Source organism: Musa acuminata, chromosome BXJ1-1 (assembly GCF_036884655.1).
Source record: "Musa acuminata AAA Group cultivar baxijiao chromosome BXJ1-1, Cavendish_Baxijiao_AAA, whole genome shotgun sequence".
In the NCBI taxonomy this organism is placed as follows: Eukaryota; Viridiplantae; Streptophyta; class Magnoliopsida; order Zingiberales; family Musaceae; genus Musa; species Musa acuminata.
The window spans coordinates 6,585,442-6,605,759 of NC_088327.1; the positions used below are offsets into that span (position 1 = coordinate 6,585,442).

The following is a 20,318-nucleotide window of genomic DNA, read 5'->3' on the forward strand; positions in this document are numbered from 1 at the left end:
CTTTGGACTCGGCCATCATGCAGACTTACCGCACAAGTCTCTCCTTTCCCGCATAGTAATTAACTTATCTTATATTATTATGTTTGGGTAATTTATTGGGAAAAATTTTCACTATTGGGGTCTTTTTCTTTCTAGAGGATGCCTCTCATAATTGTTTTTACTTACCCCTATTTTTCTAAATGCCTTCAGTCTTTCCATTAAACGACATCGAGACTAATGCGGAATTTATAATTTATTTATTTATTTATTTGTTAAAGTGATCTCGTTTGATTTTGATTACCTCTAATGTCAGACCTCCTCCTTTGCCCTTCAACTCCATTGAAATGTTATTTTTTTTAATTTTTTTATATAAATAAATATATCTTAATTCATTTTCGAGTGTAATTCTATCAACTTCGACCCAACATCTCAAACTTTCACTACTCTTCTAAGAAATCATTATAATATTATTAGTAATATTTTTTTATCATCTTTGACGAATTTTATGATAATTAGTTATCAAAATTTAAATTTTTTATGATATATTATACGAACGAGGATTAGATAATTAATATATTTAAATTTTATAAGATAATTATGAACGAGGATTAGATAATTAATATATTTAAATTTTATAAGATAATTATGAGATCAACAATACTTAATAGATTTGAGTGTTATACAGTTAATAAACAATGTATAAAAAAAATTTATATTATCTAGATCTATAGAGTTATTATAAAAAATAAAAAAATAACGGTTTAAAATAGAATGAACACGTACCTAAGAAAATTTTAAAAACTATAAATAAAAATTTAAATACTCTGAATTTAATTAAATAAATAACTTTTTATGAATATCAATAATGATAAAAGATTTATATAATCGATCCAAAAAAAATTAGACTTATAATTTTAGTATTATTGTTATTATATATTATATGAACGAAAAACAAGAGACGTGAGAAAGAACCAATGAAAGCAAAAGATAGAGAAGAGGGATTAGGGCTTTAACTTGAACCAATTCGTTGGTCCAAACATATTCAATGGACAAAACTGATATTTAAAAAAAAAAAAAGAGAAGCTCCCAAATAAAAATAATTATAACTGACATTATAAGGTAAAAAAGATTATGAGAGACTTAATTTGATAAATTATTCATTATTGTTGGTAATGTCGTTTAATGTGTTATGAAGGAAGACTTTTTTTTAACAATAAGAAATTTATATTTATTTTCACTTAAAACCTTCCCTCACACAATGAAATTTCTCTACATATCCAGTGAAATGTTTTAATTAATGCAAAATTGTCATTGGTGATTTTGTAATAATATTGATGATGATAATAAAGAAATTGTTGAAGAAAATGGTAAAAATAAAAACGACATGATGATGAAGAGATGATGACGATGACGATGATGATGATAATAATAATAATAATAATAATAATAATAATAATAATAATAATAATAATAATAATAATAATAATAATAATAATAATAATTGAAAAGATTTTCTACACGCAAGATTACTCATTCCACATGTTATATTGAGATTAAACATGAATGATCACCAAAATCATATGCAGCAGCGATTTCCTAAGAATTACAAGTAAAACTGTGAATACACTACTTGTGAAACATACTCAGTCGTGCCAAACTTACAACAAGTAGAACTGGGAATAAAGATGCTTGCGTATCTTGTAGTACTCTTCTGTCAATGGGCCTTCTATGAGAATTTGCTGACCACCAGTCCCACCCTGCAAAACAAAACTCAAGTTGTCAAAAGAACAAAATTGAGGGCTTACACACAGCTCGGTTTTGACGTTAAGGCTTTTCTTTAACTAATTTCTTTAATAAGTTTACTCTCTTGCACTGAATTCAAACTTGAAACATGTAAATTGTGCGCTCACCACATGATGTCTAAATAGGTCACTAGATTTCGGAACCAAATCATCAAACGCATAAGATAAGATTTGTTGCTCACCTTCTGGCTGGCGTCACTTATCTTGCGCAGAGTTACATGCTCGCCGCAGCGAAGGGCACCCCCAGTGAATTCTACCTGAAGCAAAATGTTTCGAGGCATACCAGTGAAAAATGGCTCAAGAAATGCTTTAAAAACTTCAGTTGGTTATGCGGATTCATGTTGTCAGGCACCCGAGGCTGAGTGGCATTTTCCATAATAGGTTTATCCCCAATTTATGAGGCTTTTACGATCGTAATATGGTGGCAGACTGGAAACTTTTCAAGATTCATCACATCAAATTTTCTTCTCAAAGTCACAGAAAAGGGCACGGGTATACCTGGACACCTTGGCTAGCAAGGAACTGCTTGAAATCTGCCAGTTTCAGATCTCCTATGAGAACAGATTTGTGGGTTGGAGGAGCTGAAGAAAGTGGAAGGAGAGTGAGCATGTCATTGGTCTTTCCAACTTCAGCATCAACCCATGCAATCTCATAGTCACCCAGCTGTAAGCGTTAGCAATTTTCAGAGAATTTAATTGCATTAACCATTAAAGATAAGTGGACACTGAATGTTCACAAGTTGTCAAACTCGAGATTGATGAGGCAGCACAACTTTTAGATCTACCATAAAGCAGGCAGTGATATATTTGCATGATAATGAACTTGAACAGATACACAAAAAAGGAATGCACCCATTTCATACAACCACAAAGCATATTTTACATTCATGTCCAGTGTACTATCCTTATATAAACAACAGCTTATCATCCCCAAAATAACGTAACAGAACCCACAAAGTTACTAACACTTGATCGTCCAGCTCTAGGATATCAAAGAGCAGGATAGTTGCCCCAGACTCATCAAGTTCTGTTTTCACTCAAAACTCGGCCCAAAGGAAATAAATATTTAACTAGAAAAACTCTTAATAAGTCACCCTCCATCTTCCTAAAAAGGAGATGAATTCACTTTTTAGATTCACTGTCGAGGAAGTTCAATGTTATCAGACAACTGCCAACAAATATTTTATTTTTCTCCCCAAGATGATGAACAGAAAGCACACAACTCTGCGACCTAGTTTTTAACCTGAACCATACCCTCTTTTAGTCAATGCAGTGAGCTCATGCAACAACTGCTAATGTTCTAACAGGATCAGTTTAACTGCTATTAACATTGCCCCCAAAAAATTAATAAGATTAATACAATTTCAATCAAATTTAAGTATTCAGTGCCTTTAGTTTCCTGAATGCATCATTTACCACAAAGATTGAAACCATTGAGCATCAGGAAGACAAAAAAATATGCTTAACTAGTATTAAGGAAAGGTAAGGACAATGGCTCAGAATAGCATATGACATCCTCACCTTCTTAAGAAGAACATTACTCATTAGCCTCTCTGAAAGCTGCACCTGTTTTCATATGAAAAGCAAATAAAGCATCAGATTTGAGATTCTATATAAACTATAATTAGCTACAATTTGCACTACACCCCTCCCCCCCTCCCCCACCCCAAAAAAAATAAAAATAAAAAACAAAACAAAGAAATAAAATAAAATAAAAAATCCACACTACCCTGGAAAAGAAAAAAAAACTTATGCAGGATGTTTACCTTATAAGCACACAAATCAGAGGTAACATCAATTGTTTCTTCAATATGCGGAGCATAAACATGGGGGCAAACATGTTTTATGCAGTGTTGTTTCAAATGCTCAGTGGCTTCTGCTGATCCATGTACTAAAACCTAAAATAACAATTCATAAATCTTTTAGTCACTGAATTTTTCCAATGTACATAATGAGAGCACAAAATAAATTGCAGCAGAAAATGATAACATCATGAAATGAAGATCTTAGATAATGATAGAAATAAAACTTGTTTCTCAAAGCTTTTGTGACATACAAGTTTCAAGGGAGCCACATGAGATATGATTGATTTAACAGAGCGTCCATCAGACCGACCTTCAAAATCCATATAAGTCAATCCACACTTAACTTGCACCTGAAATAACAAGAGAAAGTTTCAATATGTAATCTACATGAATGGAAGTCAGAATCATAAAAGGAGCAATCGACAAAATCATCTCTAGAAGAAGGCCTCAGTATGGGAAATCATTATATGACTTCATGAGTCAAATCATGAAACTTGAAGAAATCTTCAAACTTGGTTTATTGAGCCTATTTTAGGGTTTAAGAAAGCAGGAGTCCTCTAATTTATTGGCACTGATCCCCACTTTGTCAACTTCTTCACAATACCATGATCAACATGAAAAAGCAACATGTTGATAAAAAAACAGAAGTTACGAGGCTAAAATTTGCAAAAGCCACCAAAAACAAAAATAGAAGAAATAGATTCAAAACCCTAACAAGAATAATATTTTGAAACAATAACAAATAGTAATGTCCCAACTATCTGTGATCAACTTCATGTTTAGATAAGCCTCTCTTGTTTTATCTTCTATAGGAGTTACTCCTATTGTTTGAATGAAAGCATTTCTTAGATAGAGATAGTCTTCAAATAACTTCCGTACCAAATTAGTTAACCATTTTGAAAACACTCCATATATGGTCATCAAACTTCTTAAAAAGCACAATCATTCATAACTGAAGAAGTATACTCCAACAAAGGAAAAAAAAGAGAATGCCTATCTGGGTAATGATTATATAGATAAGATATATAGTTATAGAAGCAAGATGTCCAAGGATCCAATTGTTCCATGAGCTAAAATCAATTCCTCCAACACATCAAAGAGATGAACTTTATTCATTAAAAACAAACTAGGTTCAAGATCATGCCTCCTCAAAACTACAAGGAATATAGTTTGCGACAATGGAAAAAAAAGAAAACAAGTTCTGAATGCAACTTTGGGTAACTTACACGCATTCTTTCCCACAATATCAAGAGAAGCATCAGTCAGATGCTAAGGCCATCAAGACTTACTAGCTTTAACCACATAAATGCAGAACTACTAGTGAAATAGCACATAAATTAATAAATTAAATAACAGTAAGGAGGGCGTACCGTTATTTCATTTGAAATGACTTTAGAAGGAGCTGAATCAAGGAGTAGATGTGCTGAGCCTTCCTCGAGTTTACCATCGAGATCTCCCTACAGACAGCAAAGTAATCATTGTAACCAACAAACTAAAGCCACAAAATTAGGAGAGTCGCTACTTCAACCAACTCATAACTGTTAACTAAGCCGATTAGATTCAACAAAAGAAAGTCATGATAACACTTTCTTATTAAGAGTCTTTAGATGGTCAAATTCAAAAGAGTTAACTCGAGATATAAGGACATAAATCTAGAAGGAAATCAATGAAAAGAAAAACCTTGAAAAGTCAAAATCAGAAAAGAACCAGATATTTCTACTTAAATGAGCCAGTGGAACTTAGTTGTTATAAAGCAATCTTATAATAAGAAAGCATGCAACATCAAGTTCAAGAAAAAGAGATTAAAATTATAAAGCTAAACCAAGAATATTGAAGAAAATAAGAACATGAAAAATTTTATGCACTGAGCTGACACGATGATGCATATGATAATATTTTTCAGAATTGTCCAAATAACCCCCTATCCAACCTGCTTGATCTGTTGAAACTTACCTGCATTAATGCTTGATCCTGGTCTTCTTCCTTCATTATGTAGTCATCAGGATTGATAACCTCACCATAGTCATCCCATTCAGCTTTTGTCTCGAAGAATGGAAACATTGGGGCAACACTTGTAGCCGGAGGGATAAATCCATCAATGAAAATGTCCAGATGCCCACTGGAACGTGAACCAGAGGCTAAAAGGTTCATTGCAAAACAAAGCACATGTTAGAGGATCCTAAGTCCTACATAAGAACAGAATAATAGTGGTATGAGCATAATGAAGACAACTGCATATGCACTATGACCATAGCAGATCATCATCGAATACTTCTCCCAAAATAACAAGATCTGAAATTAATATAGCTTGCTGCAGATCCAATAAAAACCTTGAAAATATGACAACCCGTTGAATCTGGTGTCTAGTACCTACTGACAGAAGATTTAGGTAAGATGTCCTGAAATCTGCAAGGTTGGGACATGGGAGATTGCATCCTCCAGATCCACATTTTTAGATGCATTTTAAACTCATAACCAAGGAGATATCTTCCTCGTAACCCAAATCAGTAGGAGTCTAGAATAAAGTGACAAGCTCTATCTCAAAAAATAATGTTAACTTCACAGACATCAATGTTTACATCTACTAAGATGAGAACCTAAATGAGGGTGAGATATTTAGAATACTTAGACATGACACACAAAGAGCCAAACCGGACTATGGGTACAGAGTACAGATTGTTTGATGCAGGGTCTGCCGTACCGAGCCGTACCGCCCGGTACGGGCGGTATGTACCGGTCCGACAGATTTTCGGTACGCGGACCGACTGTTACCGTTCCGAGGTACTGTAGTGCTGTAGCAGTTTACTGTATCACTGTAGCATTTTACTGTAGCACTATAACAGTGCTACAATACTTGATACAGTGTACCACTCGATATACCTGGATGTACCGCTCGGTATACCGTACCATACCGGTACCGAGCCCAAGTCGAAATACCGGTACGGTACGGTATTGCGAACCTTGGTTTGATGACTTCAAAACAGCCACTTTACATTATTTAGAATCAACTTTTAACATGTTTGAAGTTTTTTACCAATCACTATCAGTGGCATTTCATGTAATTTATAGTTCTAGTATATATATATAGGCAATGGAGACAAAAAGATACACTAGCTAATAATCTCTAGTACTTGCTGAGAATATAAAATTGCATAAGAATCTTCCTGCTGCACCATAGTTCAGATGCAAATGCAGTCACCTCCAATATCAAAACAGATATTTACCAAAGGTTAGAGTGCATGTAACAATGAACATCCATACAAATAAATAATATTGGCTAGACATAAGACAGATTACAGTACTTGACAAAAGGATAAAGGGGGATGAACAATAATTGCAGAATTAAGATAGCCATACCACTGGAAATATGTGATGAGCTAACATCAATCACCATTGGATCAGCTACATTAGCATCTGATCCATGAGATGCCCTTAGTTCCTCCTCTTTGCTGAGAGTAACTTTCAAGGCTTCTTCTTTTTTTATTCGATTTTGCTCTTCTTCATAAGCTTTTAACTCATCACCAACTAAAGGAACCCTCTTGCTCAAAGTAACCTTTACGGCTTTGGGAGGTGGATCAACTTGTAGCATGCGAGCAAGTGTGCCAAACTGAAATATAATAGGGAAAGCAAAGAATTACAAATACAACATATGCAAGTCAGCGATTTATAGAACTTGTAAGTCAGAGATTATGCAACATACAAAACCATATATGTGCATAATTAGAAATTCAACTGAAAAAACATGTGACAAAATATGCATAAAGTAGCAAAACAAGCATCAAATTAGTAGAACAGTCAAGAATCATTCAACTCTTTGATATCACAATTACCTATCCTACTAACCCAGTATATTCAATCTTGCTGGAATTTTTTGTAAAACCAGCAATAAAGCACACAATAATCAACAGTCTGCAGTGGTCAAGACAATGTACCTGGCCTTTTTCAGTGAAAAGCACCAGGTTCTTTGCTTCAGTTGCCCATTCAACAAATATGTCATGTGAGAAACCTACCTCCAAACTGGCCATCGATGCTAGAACAACCTAGAAAAGGCACATTAACTTCCTCTCTGAATAGAAATCATCCACTGGACAATTAAAAGAAAAACATACCTTTGGAACCTCAGCAATTTTCTCAAGCTCACTCTTATTGATTATAAGATTGACATGCCTATAAGTAAAAGATATTAGAAACTATTAAAAAAGTATAACTGCTATAAGCTGAAATTTATTATTGCTCATTAGCTGAATTGACAAAATAAACAAATTAAAGATGATAGTCTATCTCATCAGTTCTATTTTAGTCTTATAATATTAACTAAAATCTTCTATAAATGAAGCTGTATATGTGTTGTATGTTTTAGTTTTTTTGTATGCCTTATTTGATGTGACAGAACAATGCACACCAAAACAATCTCTTTTTCAAGTCAATATCAATTAAGTGCTCAGACTGCCATCAGTATTGGGCAGACTGTCACAGACAAAGTTCTAAACAGGATGTTTAATGTAATATTTATGTATGTCCGTGTCTTTTTGTTTGTTCATGCTTTGCACAGCATGTAGAGGAACGGTCGAAAGCTTCACAGCCCCATTTTAGTTGGGTTTGGTGGTCTTCTTAGACTTATAAATAAAGGTTATGTCATATGGATACTTGTGAGAGATATTCGGTCTGTAGTCGATCATTTTGACCCTTTGTTGTGCAACCGTTCAGAGCTTGTAAAGTCTGTTTGTAATTTGCATTGTCTATGAAGTGTTTTCGGAAATGTTTGCTTGTGGATCCCGAGTGAGGCGCTTTCTCTAACCCGTTTTCTCTTTTTTAGGTCCTAAGGGACCATGGGAGATTTCGGGGAGGCTGACCTTTGCGGACGGACACACAAGGGTGTCACATGACTTAGGCAAAACTAGCTAAGCCCATGACAAGACGGCCAAACAATGGGTGACCTAGCAAAGCATATGTTCCCTGTCTCTGGAAAAGTCAAGTGTATTGCTAGATTGAAAACAAACCACAAGTCTTCCTTATACACATACATTTTCTGTCAACAATGAATATGTGAATGCGGTTGACAAAGGTGAGTTAAACGGGTTCATCAGTCGAAAAATATTGAATGGAAGTTTAAGAAGAAAGAGAACTATTAGGGATTTAATTAACTCTGTTTATATGCCCTGCCTTCAGTCCTATATTCATGTCCATCATCTTCTTGCATAAGGGATCAATAACAACTATCGTAAAAAAAGGTTCAAATTTTCCATCTACAAATGATCCAATTAAATCCTAGAGCAAATGGTAATGAAGTGAAGTGTTATGTACTGATGAATATAACCACAGCGCTAATAACAAGGTCACTGGTCACTAGCATGATTGAAAACTCACCGAGGTCCAAAACTAATTCTCCTCTCAGATATACAGTTAAAAATGCAACCCTAAGAGTAAAAAATAACCACCAGATTGACATTGAAAATTTAGAATTTGGATACTAGCCATCCACAGGCTATGAGCATAATAAGGTTTTCAAGTTCAGGTAGCAAATCCAGGAACTTTAATGAGTCGGACCTCTCCAAATAATCCATGCACAATAATGACTTGACATCAGCATCAATTGTTAACTCAAAACTATATTTATGCTAAAGAGAATAATTTCTAGATAATAATGGTTAGGCTCATTGATCTAGAATTAGCTGAATATCGTTAGAGCTTAGAAGTATTAGACTCCTAATAATAATGCACAATATGTTTTGTTCAAAACAAAAGGATCTAGTATGAGACTCTTAAAGACTGTTGTCAACAAAAGATTCTCTCAAAATCATCTGCTACACGTCCTTATCTCAGCTCAATTTCTACAGTGTAAAAAAAATCCTTATTCCAATTATGACGTAATTTGCCCATCCTTTTGTTTGTTATGTTTGTAAGAAAATAAGGCATGACAATCCAAAATGAATACCCAGTTCCTGGATCAACTTGTTAAAATCAATTGGGAACACATTATTCAAGAAACTGAAACATTTTGGGTGTTTCTACTTAACTTCCTGGTGGAGGCCACAAGAAAAGACAAGACTGTCTAAAAAAGCATCTAATGAGAAGTAGAAAGTTAATACCAATGCTAAGTCCCCCTTTAGTACAACTATTCTCATCTCTTTTTTATACTCATAAGTCATAATTAAGAAGCACTGATTCTGAAACAAAATGTCTGATGGTTTTCTTTTTATTGCTTCTTAAACTGTAATAAATTTTAAATATTTCTTAAAACTCTTTTTTTTAATATTTAGAACATCAAAGGCAACCTCCTTTATCACCACAACCACCACCAACCTCACTAGCACATCAGCATATATTTCTTAAAACTGCAGCATCATGACCATCACCATCATCCTCGCTTCCATCTTGCATTACCACCACTATTATTGTTGCAGTCATACGTTCACCAAGAAATGTCATAAAGCTCCCTATCAATTTAACCACTCCAAAACATAATGGCAAAGAAATGTTAATAACCAGAACAATTTATGTCTAAACTATCACCGCTTTCATATGTGATTAAAACATAGCATTATATTCCATCTTCTATATTTTATAAATGAATTTTCTTTTCATTTTGGAAGAACCTTTCATAAGGAGAAAAAAAAATATCTACCATGGAATATTGGAGATTGGTTTCTTTTCTATGGTGACATCTACATGGTAACCGACTTTATAAGAGAATAGAATTATTCATTGCACTTATCAACTGAGGTTATATTGTTAACTTACCTCTCTAAATTTATAGTTTTCATGAGAAAGGGAATGTATTAAATAAAACATAAAAAACATCTAAAATCTCTAAATAATACTTCCTCCTCCCATTTATATATCATTAAACAATAGCACATATATTCGATCTGTTAAATTTTATGAAGGTTTTGTACTTTAAGCAAGTATTTGCAATCAGAAATAGGTTCCATCACTAGAAGGAAACTTATTAGAAGCTATCTTTCGGATGCTTGGCTTGACTTATCTTCCAGATAAACAATCATATCTATTTATAAGAAATAGTTCTCAACTAATCACTTTCATTTTTGGTTATTTTCTGATCTTTAATTCATTCAAACAGTAAGAAACAAGACCAATTAGCAAGCCCACGATGATGAATCTTTAATCAACTTGAATACTCAGGAATTAATCTTCAATTGGATGTTATTGCATCCATATTACAGAAAATTACAAGGCACAAATCATAGTTCACCATATCAGCCAATTCTAAAATAAATCACCTGATCCAGATTGGTATCGACCATGACCAATCTGATTTTGTCCAATTATTCAGCTTAATGCTAGAATTCAGATAAAATTGACTAATCTGAAATGGAGTTGGACAATTTGTCTAATGGAGTTGGACAATTTGTCTACCTCAAAAGATTAACAAGAAGACTAGCAAAAGGAGGTAACAGCTCCCACGCATGGAAGTCATAGAAGGGGAAAAAAAAAAAAAAAGCTTGTCAAGGAAGCAAAGGATGGGAAAAAAAAGACAAAAAGAAAATTCTGTTGACTTTGAAGAAAAGTATAAAACACCACTGTCATTGTGTTTGCCATCAGTTGTTGTATCTATCATCTGCCGTCGCCCATCATCCACTGCCACATGAGACAAAGGGGAAAATGGTAGATGGAAAAGGGAAGGGAGAGAGTAGTTCATAATTTCTTAAGGGAATATAGACATGATAGAGAGTGGAGATGCCATGTGAGGAAGAAATCATGAATCTAACAAGTGCTCTCTTCTAAAAGAACATTATTTTTTATTTGTCATTCATTATGTGATGCCACAATGTGCATGTAACTTATTACAATACTATATTTGCATGACATGTATAATATTTAATTCATAATACATATATCATAGTTATTTTCTAAAAGGTTATCTCCATTATTCTTCATCATTATCTTTTATATTTCTATAAATCTGGAGATCTTATAGAATATGAAGGCAAAAAATCATCTGTAACATATTTTTCAATCACAAATTAATGTTTTTTTGCTAATGTTAATGATTTTTCATTTTTTTTATCATCCCTATATTCTTGGCTGCTACCAGCCCAACAAACTCAATTCAGCCAATCTCGACCACATCAGTCTTGGCCGATCTCGATCCTGAAACCTTGGCATAATTGATGTGTTAAACCTCTTATTTCACCTTCTCTATTTAATCATAAGCTTGTATCTTTTGGTCAGACAAATAGTGCCAAGTAGTATATTATTTATTAATTTTCTTACAGAGTCACAAACTCCTCTATTTTTCAAATATAGCAAACATGGTGTCACAATTCATATTTCTATAAAAGGAGAATGATAAAGTTTAGAACATCATAATGTACTCAGCCTTTACTCCTCTTATTGTTTGCTAAGTAGAAGATTGTAGCAGCATATTTAAAACATGGTATTAAAAAATCTCATGTACATTCATGCATGTGTTATCGTAGAAAATTTTACCACAGAGAACTGGACCAGAAGGATAACATGATTAAAGATGAATGTATTACATGCAGATCAATTTTCAACAACTAATGACAAATTTGGTTCCATGATCTAAAAGAAAGCTTACTTCAATAAGAAGGCATTATCACGAGTATGTTCGAATGATTTTGCAATAGAATCACTCATCCACTCAAGGAAACTCTTCACATAGTCAATTGTACTCGTGGCCACATTTGTCAGAAAGAAAATAGGAAAACTTAAATGCTGCTGTGCCCAATACTGCACTCACACAACATTGGATGTTAAAAAACCGTCAAACTAAAGCAGATAGACAATAGGAATTCGAAAGAGTGACTAACATGTTCCAATATCAAAATAAGTTCCAGTGCTCTTCCTGCGGTCTCAACTGGAAGCAGTACATTTCCATCTGCCCTCAGGGCCTTTAGTATTGCCTCTGAAGTAAAAAGAGAAATGGATTACCTTAGAAAAATATTTAAGTAGATCAAGGAATTATTATATAGGAAATGACAAAAGTGACAGGCCACGAGTTGCAAGAAAATTGTTTAACATGTACCATATTTAAAGTTCGATCAATAAGGGCCACATAAATACAATAATAGGGATTCACACCAAATCACCTAAAGTTGACTTTTTACCTCTAGAGTGTATTGCATGTCTGGGCTATCATGAATATAACATGTTCAAACATCATCAGACCAATCGTTCCAGAAATTGTTTAACATGTACAATATTTAAACTTCGATCAATAAGGGCCACATACATACAATAATAGTTATTCACGCCAAATCACCTAAAGCTGATTTTTTACCTCTAGAATGTATTGCATATCTGGGCTATCATGAATACAACATGTTCAAACATCATCAGACCAGTCATTCCAGAAATTATGGACTGGTAGATACCACACCTCATAGTAGTGCATTTTCAAGACTATTTCACTAGTAAAAATTGAAAGCAACTTTAACGCGTGTTTAAAAGGAAGAATGTAGCAATTAACTCGAAAGAAATACAAAAATATGAAAAATGAATATGTCCCCATTTTTTGCTTTAATCACAAACTAAGTTTCAACTTTCAAGTACTACCACTTCAGATGGTGTATGGCGAACTATAAAAGAAGATAATTCTATCAGGTGGCATTGATGAGAGAGATACCAATGAACTCTTGATCCCTTTGACGTTTGTAGAGCTGATTGTTCAAAGCATTATAAGCATCTGTTATCAGAACAGCTGGCCGCACAAAAGACTCCAGAACAGTGCCGTTCAAGTGACTAACAAACTAAATCAGTTAGCTAATTTATACTCCAAAAACTGTTTTGCCTATATCTTTATTTCACACAAGAATCAAGAGAATGCACCATATTACCGCTCTTTCCGATGATTAAAGTCAACAGCATAGACCACATCCTCCCCATCCTTTGTTATCTTCCAGACTGTACCTCCCAGAAGATGTCCCGTCACATGGGGAGCAATAACAATACCCTCTCCTTTATCTATAACCAAACATATCAGTGACATCTCTTCCATTCATAAGGTTGAACATAAAATTGTTTTGATTAATACCAGAAAGATGACAACTCTGGGAGTATGTGAGCCTAGTAACATTTTGGAAGGCAGTATCAATGTCATCCAGCGTGAACAAGTCAAAATCCGAGATTTGCTGCAAATGAGTAAAAGGGAAAGGTATAATTAATAGAATTAACAGCTGCAAACAAGACCAAAAGTGCTTAACATGTAGCAGGATATTGAGATTCAAAAGATAAACATGTAAAAAAAAGAGATCAAGAAAGGAAAACTTTGGCATGTTAATATTGCACATCATGCAGGAAAGTCATATCAAACAAGCAATAGACCCCAAACATAAACAACATCAAATTTCTTTTCCTTTTTTTCTGAATTAGCTTTGTTGTATGTATGTTGAAATCACATATCAGATCAACCTATGGAAAAAAATGGCATAGACAAATTATCTATTAAGATTTATTTCTTCTTGCAGACAGGAGTAACAAGTGTCCACAAAAACTTATCAACCATATTTGTTTCCTTCATCAATTAGTGCAAAAAACTGAAGTGATGCAGGAGCCATTTAGTTTATATGTTATTTGAATAAATTTTATTAGTTAGAGGTATTTTGCATATGTCATAAGTTGTCAGATGACAACATCTCCTCAAGGTGAAGAAAAATGAAACAAATGCAGAAAAGAGTGGAAGAAATCAAATTCATTATTGATTGAAAATTGCAAATCTTGATGGAAGATTTTAAAAATTCATCTCTACAAATATGGAAGTCTATCAATAAATAATATCATCAAACAAACGAAGGTTGTCATTCAAATCAAGTCAAGAATATTATCTTCTTCGAAGGAAAGAACAAATCATATATTTGATTTGATGTCATTGTAATTTTTCTTATTTCTGTAATTTCCTTTTTATTCTTGTACTTGAGCCTATAAAAAGGGGATAGAACATTGTAATGCATGGATTACAGATGAATCAAAGAATCATGTTTTTTCCCACCTTATGTGTGAATGGTGCGAGCCCACAATTATGTTTCCGATGGTATAATTCCATCATCCGCGAGTCAAACGTGCGGAGGTGCTAGGCTTTCATCCTAGGGGTTCACTCCTTGTGCCTGAGCAAGTTTGGTAGTTTTCCCTTTGTCTTCCTATTATTTTTCAATTACTCTCTTTTTGGTTCTTCTATTATCAAGAAAAAAATCTGTTACCACTCATCATACATCATGAAACTAATGAATTTAACTATTATGAATGAGTCTTGTAAATAAAGGAATCTTACATTTCTGTCACTACAGGAGATTCTTAATATTAATTTTGAACTTGAGACAGTACCATTCAAAGGTTTTGCAAACACTCCATCTGCATGCTCGGAAGTTTCTCAAAATGCAAGAATGCTATGTAGCATGTACAAAGAAGATACTGATTTTGACAGTGAATACAAGTGTGCCTCTATACTTTTTGAGTATTGTACATTACCTCATGTATTATGCATCAGAAGTGCCTTACATTTTGTTGGCATGCCTCCACACTTAGCATGTATACCAAAGGATCACATTGGCATGGTACATACTGGCAAGTGGTGACAGGCATAGCTGCAGCATTTGAGGATAGAGCATCAAGAAGAACCAAAAAAACAATAACAAAGGGTGATTTGCAATTAGGAAGAGGAAGATGGGATGGGTAGAAAAAGAAGTAAGAGAACAAGAAACAAAAGGAAAAGAAGTACAAAAATCAGCAACTGGACATTAAGACAAGGAGAAGAATAGAAAGGAAGAGAAAGAAATCATGTTAAAGTTGGAATTATAACCTCACTTTTTTCCCTCAGACACTTGACCTTCACAAATGGCTCTGGCAAGTAATTTGTATGCCTTTATAGATAACATGAATATTTTTCATAGTCTAAGAAGGGATAAAGGAAAATTAATAAAACAAGCATCTTTCATCACATGAGCCATTAGTCAAAGTGCACAAGCCACAAAGATTGTAACTTTAGCATGCCTTTGTGAAGCTTCCGGGCCCCAAATGATACAGGATATGGTTTCACCTCTTTTCATGTTTTTACAACACTGCTTCAGGGAACTCTATGTTTCAGAATCTCTTAATGTAACAAATAGAGACATAAAATTGTACAATGATATTATTGTATAATGTCAATGCATAGACATGGAACTCAAGTCAAACTAATAGGCACCCATAGTTCTAATATGCTAAGTACTGAATCATATTACAACACTCTTTAACTTAGCATATTCAAAGACAAAATTATTATCTAAACTAATAAGTATTCATTCACTTATAAAAAGCATGCATAAGAAGCTTGTTATTCAAACAGACAAACATGGAATTTTATTATACAGGCATCCTTTTCTAGTAGACATCACATTCGGAGATAATAAAAATAGATATAGACATAGCCACCAAAAATAGATATAGACATTGTGAAAAAACTGAGACATTTGATCTTTTTTTTCACAAAAAGGAGGAAACAACCCTCTTAACTACGATCTGCACATTTTAGGAAGCTATCGATGAGACATTATGAGATGTAGTGGATAATAAATCTCTGATCTGGAGAGAGCACTTACTCTTCGGGAAAGGTAGTGATCGTACATGGTCAAAAGACCAAGTCTATATACAGGCTCTGTTGAATAAACTGGAGAAGTTAACCCAAGATGCTTCATGGCATATGGCAAAGCACCTAGATGAAGAACATCCGGATGTGAAAGTAAGACAGCATCTACTTTTGTTGATACCCTGCATTCTCAGGCAACATTTTCTAGTGAGTAGAATCACAATCATCTTTAGGGTCTCAGGAAAATAGCAAACAACCGTCCAAAGATGGACAAAAAATAGTGTAGCTATTTTGTCATGTGCAAATGTACAAGAAACATTGTAAAAATAAAATTGCAAAAACTTTATGTTGTATGTTTTTCCAGATATCTTTATGTTGATTTACATTCCAACACATGTTTAGCTTTTTAATTCACAAGGCTGTTAACTCCTGAGCTTCAAGTACTATTCTCTTTTCTTCTCTCCAGGTCTCATAAGAAAACTAATCTCTGTGAAACTATTTGGTTTTTGAAGCAGTAACTTCTTATTCTGAAATCACCAAAGAGGTTGAGTTGGGCTAAAAATAATTAGAATAGTCAAATTACTTAATTTTCCACAAATGTCACACAGTTAATTGAAAGCAAGAATCCATCTTCCCAGGATCTAAGAACAAGAAACCTCTGGTTTATAAGAAATAAACATCATACTTCTTTATTTTAGCCAGAAAACAAAAAAGAGATGGTAGCATGGCTGAAAATACTAAGTGGGAAGAATTTTAGTCTTATTCAAGCACTATATACACTGATAATTGAAATCAATGACAAATTTAAATTTTAGTAATTGCACAAAAAAATGTCTTTTTAATGATTTGGCTAAAATATTATATTGATACATTCTATCAATTCACTTTGTCATTTAACAATCACTTGCAGAAGTTTTAAACTACTAAATTGTAGAAGCTAACATGTCTTTGTTCTTTCTCATTGAATACAGATGATCATGCTCCAATACAGCTAAGAGACAATCCAGAATAGAACAATAAGCCAGCCTCTGCAACAAGCTACAGCACATTAATGAGGTTTTTGTTGATTTTCTTTGACAATTTCCAGACTATTACTACAAAAAGAAAACTTTCAGAATAAACACCATACAACTCAGTGTCCCAAAAAGAATTCTATCACATTTGCACAGGTTACACCTGCCACATACAAATTAGGAAATCTATGATCATGATGCATCAAAATTATGGACATTGGGTTGAGTTAATTGAAATAATTGTTTAAGATGTTGGGTCTACGTCCTTTTGTTATGTTTGTTTCGACCTAGATCCTAGAGATCCCATTAATTGGCTCCTATTTTTGTGTTTGTTGAATTGGTAGACTCTGTTATAAATGAATAATAGGAGAACCTAATCTCACTAATAAGCTCATCTATATGTCAAGGTTCCTCTAGGATCGATTCTTGTAATGCACTACAGTTAAAGATTGTATGTTTCTAAAGAAAAGTCTATGAAGGGCAAACCCAATGCACGGCTCTGGCTAATGCGAGATCTAAAAAGGTCAATATGCATGGCCTTACCCTTATGAGTAGATAGGTTGTTTCCACAATTCAAATCCGTCTCACTCAGGTTGTAAAGAAACAACCTTACCATTGCATCATTATAAAATCTTAGTTAGAATCAGCAAACCCCTTTATGTAATCTTTAGGGGTATTATAATGGTCAGCGAACCCCTCCGTCACATACACACCTACAAAGAACACAGACAGGCAAAAACATTCTTAGTCTCTTTCTCCTATACCCCTCTTACATATTTTGGTTGTCAATGTATTTGCAATACCACTAGTAGGATCCCTGGAATGAACTTATATTTATTCGTGTGACCTCCAATTGGACAGAAGGCTACAAAATCAGCATTTCAGCTGTTATTAGTTATGTTGCTATTTTATGGACCTAGAAACATCATGGTCCTACTCTTTCAACACAACAATGGGATGAGTAGCCATATATAAGTCTACCAGTGCCAAATCTGCTGCTATAAGTAGCACTAAGTCATCATACTTGTCATAAAGGCCTATATATACCTAGATATACTTTTCTTAAAATCTTGTAAAATACAAGTCTAAGAGAGTCACTAACTTTCTATTCCTTTCAAGGTGTCACAAGATGTCCTCACATTTAAGTCTGGCCAACATTTAGAGCTCGGAAAAGCATAATGCCGAATTTGGTGTTTCTGAAGTTGTAATTAAGAACTGAAAGTTATCACAGAGGGAAGTACCTTTTGACTGTAGTAAATCCAAATATGTATCTTAAAAGTCATGATACCACTGAAAGAACAAACATGTTTTAGTGTGAAAGACACCTTCTTGGAAAGATATATATGCCCTAAATTGGCGAAGGGATCATGAGTAATACAATGGACCCCTTAGCAACTATGTAGGCGAAGCCAGTTTCACATTCCTCTTGCTATTCTTCTCCTTGTTTTAGCTCAGATATTTCAGGCCCTAAAAGTCTTCAACTTTCAGTTTTAGATGCATCTGAAGTGCATCAAGAAATCCCTAGAACGTAAAAGACCTCTCAGTCCCTTAATTAAACTGGGGATCCCGCAACGTTACTTCGAACATTTGATCACGAAGTTCTCCCGATCACAATACATGCTTAGAAATCCATCAGAAAGAATGCGGGAGAAGCCTAGGAGGAGAAGTGGCGACATTAAATCATACCTGGAGAGGGGTTGGAGGAGGTTTGGATCGAAGTGGTCGTTCCATCCGCAGTCCATTAGGAAGTTGAACCCATCGATGGAGAGCAAGTAGCACAACGGGTTCTCGCTGTAGACCCCGCAGAGAGGCGTCACCTGAACCGAAGTACCCATTGTCGTCGATGGATCTATCGATGGGGAGAAGTCGGCGAGGGATCGGTAAGGTCGGAGAGGTTTAGCCGAGGGGAGGGTTTTGTGGATGCCCTGCCCGAGCCAAGGGATTCGATGCAAGGACAAGAGCACGGTGTGAGTCCCCCACAGATAGCAGCCTTCGTCTGCTCCTCCACTAACGGTCCAATATAATACACCGCACGATCATTGCAGGAGCATTACACGTGCTATATATATATATATATATATATATATATATATATATATATATATATATATATAAGATGTTGTCTTATCTAAAAGAATTAAGTGAAACTACTTGTAGATTGAGCAAGTAATATTAACATAATATAAAGTTATATTGAACAATCAATTCAAATATGACAAGGGATCTGACTGACATGCCATTTTGTATTGGAAGATGATGAAGCATCAAATAAATATTTCATTTCAGTATGATATTGACAGAGAAATATCTCTCATTAAGTTGCCTAATATTTGGCAATGATGTTAACAAAACCAATACTATAAATAATCTTTTAGGTATGTTCTTACTAATCATTTTTTAACAATAATTTCTTGCAAAACTTTTCCACTTCGATTAATAAAAAATTGTTTTATTATTAGAAGGATATTACTAGATGAACCCTCCATATCGTCTTTTGTATAAATAAACTGAAAATAAGATATGAGATTTTATTTTTTCGTCCTTGTCCTAAAATGGGATATTGGATGTAAATAATTTTTTTCTCGTATTGAAATAGAGAGTAGATATTTTCTAACCTCTATGGAAGGAAATATAGAGAGTGATAATGTTATGTTCGTTCGTGCTAGGATAAGAAAACATACGAAACAAATGATTCATCTAAAATATTCCTCTTATATATAATGCATCAATTCAAAATACAAATATCAAAACATCGAACGTGCTTAAAACGTCTCTCTCATTTTATGATCATCCCGAATATTAAAAAAATATTTAAAAGTACATGATAGTTCAAATATTTTTTTTTGTACATAATATATTGGGTTTATGATAAGAAAACGTTCGAAACGCTAACGCTCCAAAAGCTTTTCGTTTACATAATTCATCTACTAAATATTAAAAAAATATTTAAAACATTTGACTCACCCTAGCGCAAGATATATCTCTATTTAAGACACTACTTAATCAATTATGATATAGATAACAACCATCAAAGTATTGAGATAGAAATTATGCTCAAGGATAAACAAGTTTTTCTTAAAGCATAATGGATTGAAGCAATGATCTGAGACTTGATCGGATCCCGCATTAAATTACTTAATATTTTATATGATCTTTTGTTTTAAATTTACTAATCT

The 20,318-nt window shown here is 33.9% G+C and overlaps 1 protein-coding gene across 1 annotated transcript; it reads right to left on the reverse strand.

Annotated features, from left to right (window-relative positions):
• Nucleotides 1–1,505: 1,505 nt before the first annotated feature.
• LOC135635347 (cleavage and polyadenylation specificity factor subunit 2-like) lies at nt 1,506–19,140 on the reverse strand. The gene is made up of 18 exons (XM_065146395.1): nt 18,829–19,140; nt 16,143–16,311; nt 13,604–13,700; nt 13,407–13,533; nt 13,196–13,311; nt 12,381–12,475; nt 12,149–12,300; nt 7,695–7,752; nt 7,518–7,625; nt 6,943–7,192; nt 5,539–5,723; nt 4,956–5,042; nt 3,837–3,935; nt 3,547–3,678; nt 3,302–3,346; nt 2,280–2,444; nt 1,964–2,038; nt 1,506–1,736 (listed from the first exon to the last, which is right to left on the reverse strand). Exons 1-18 carry the CDS (start codon nt 18,975–18,977, stop codon nt 1,638–1,640), a joined length of 2,208 nt encoding a protein of 735 aa, XP_065002467.1. The 5' UTR covers nt 18,978–19,140; the 3' UTR covers nt 1,506–1,637.
• Nucleotides 19,141–20,318: the final 1,178 nt, after the last annotated feature.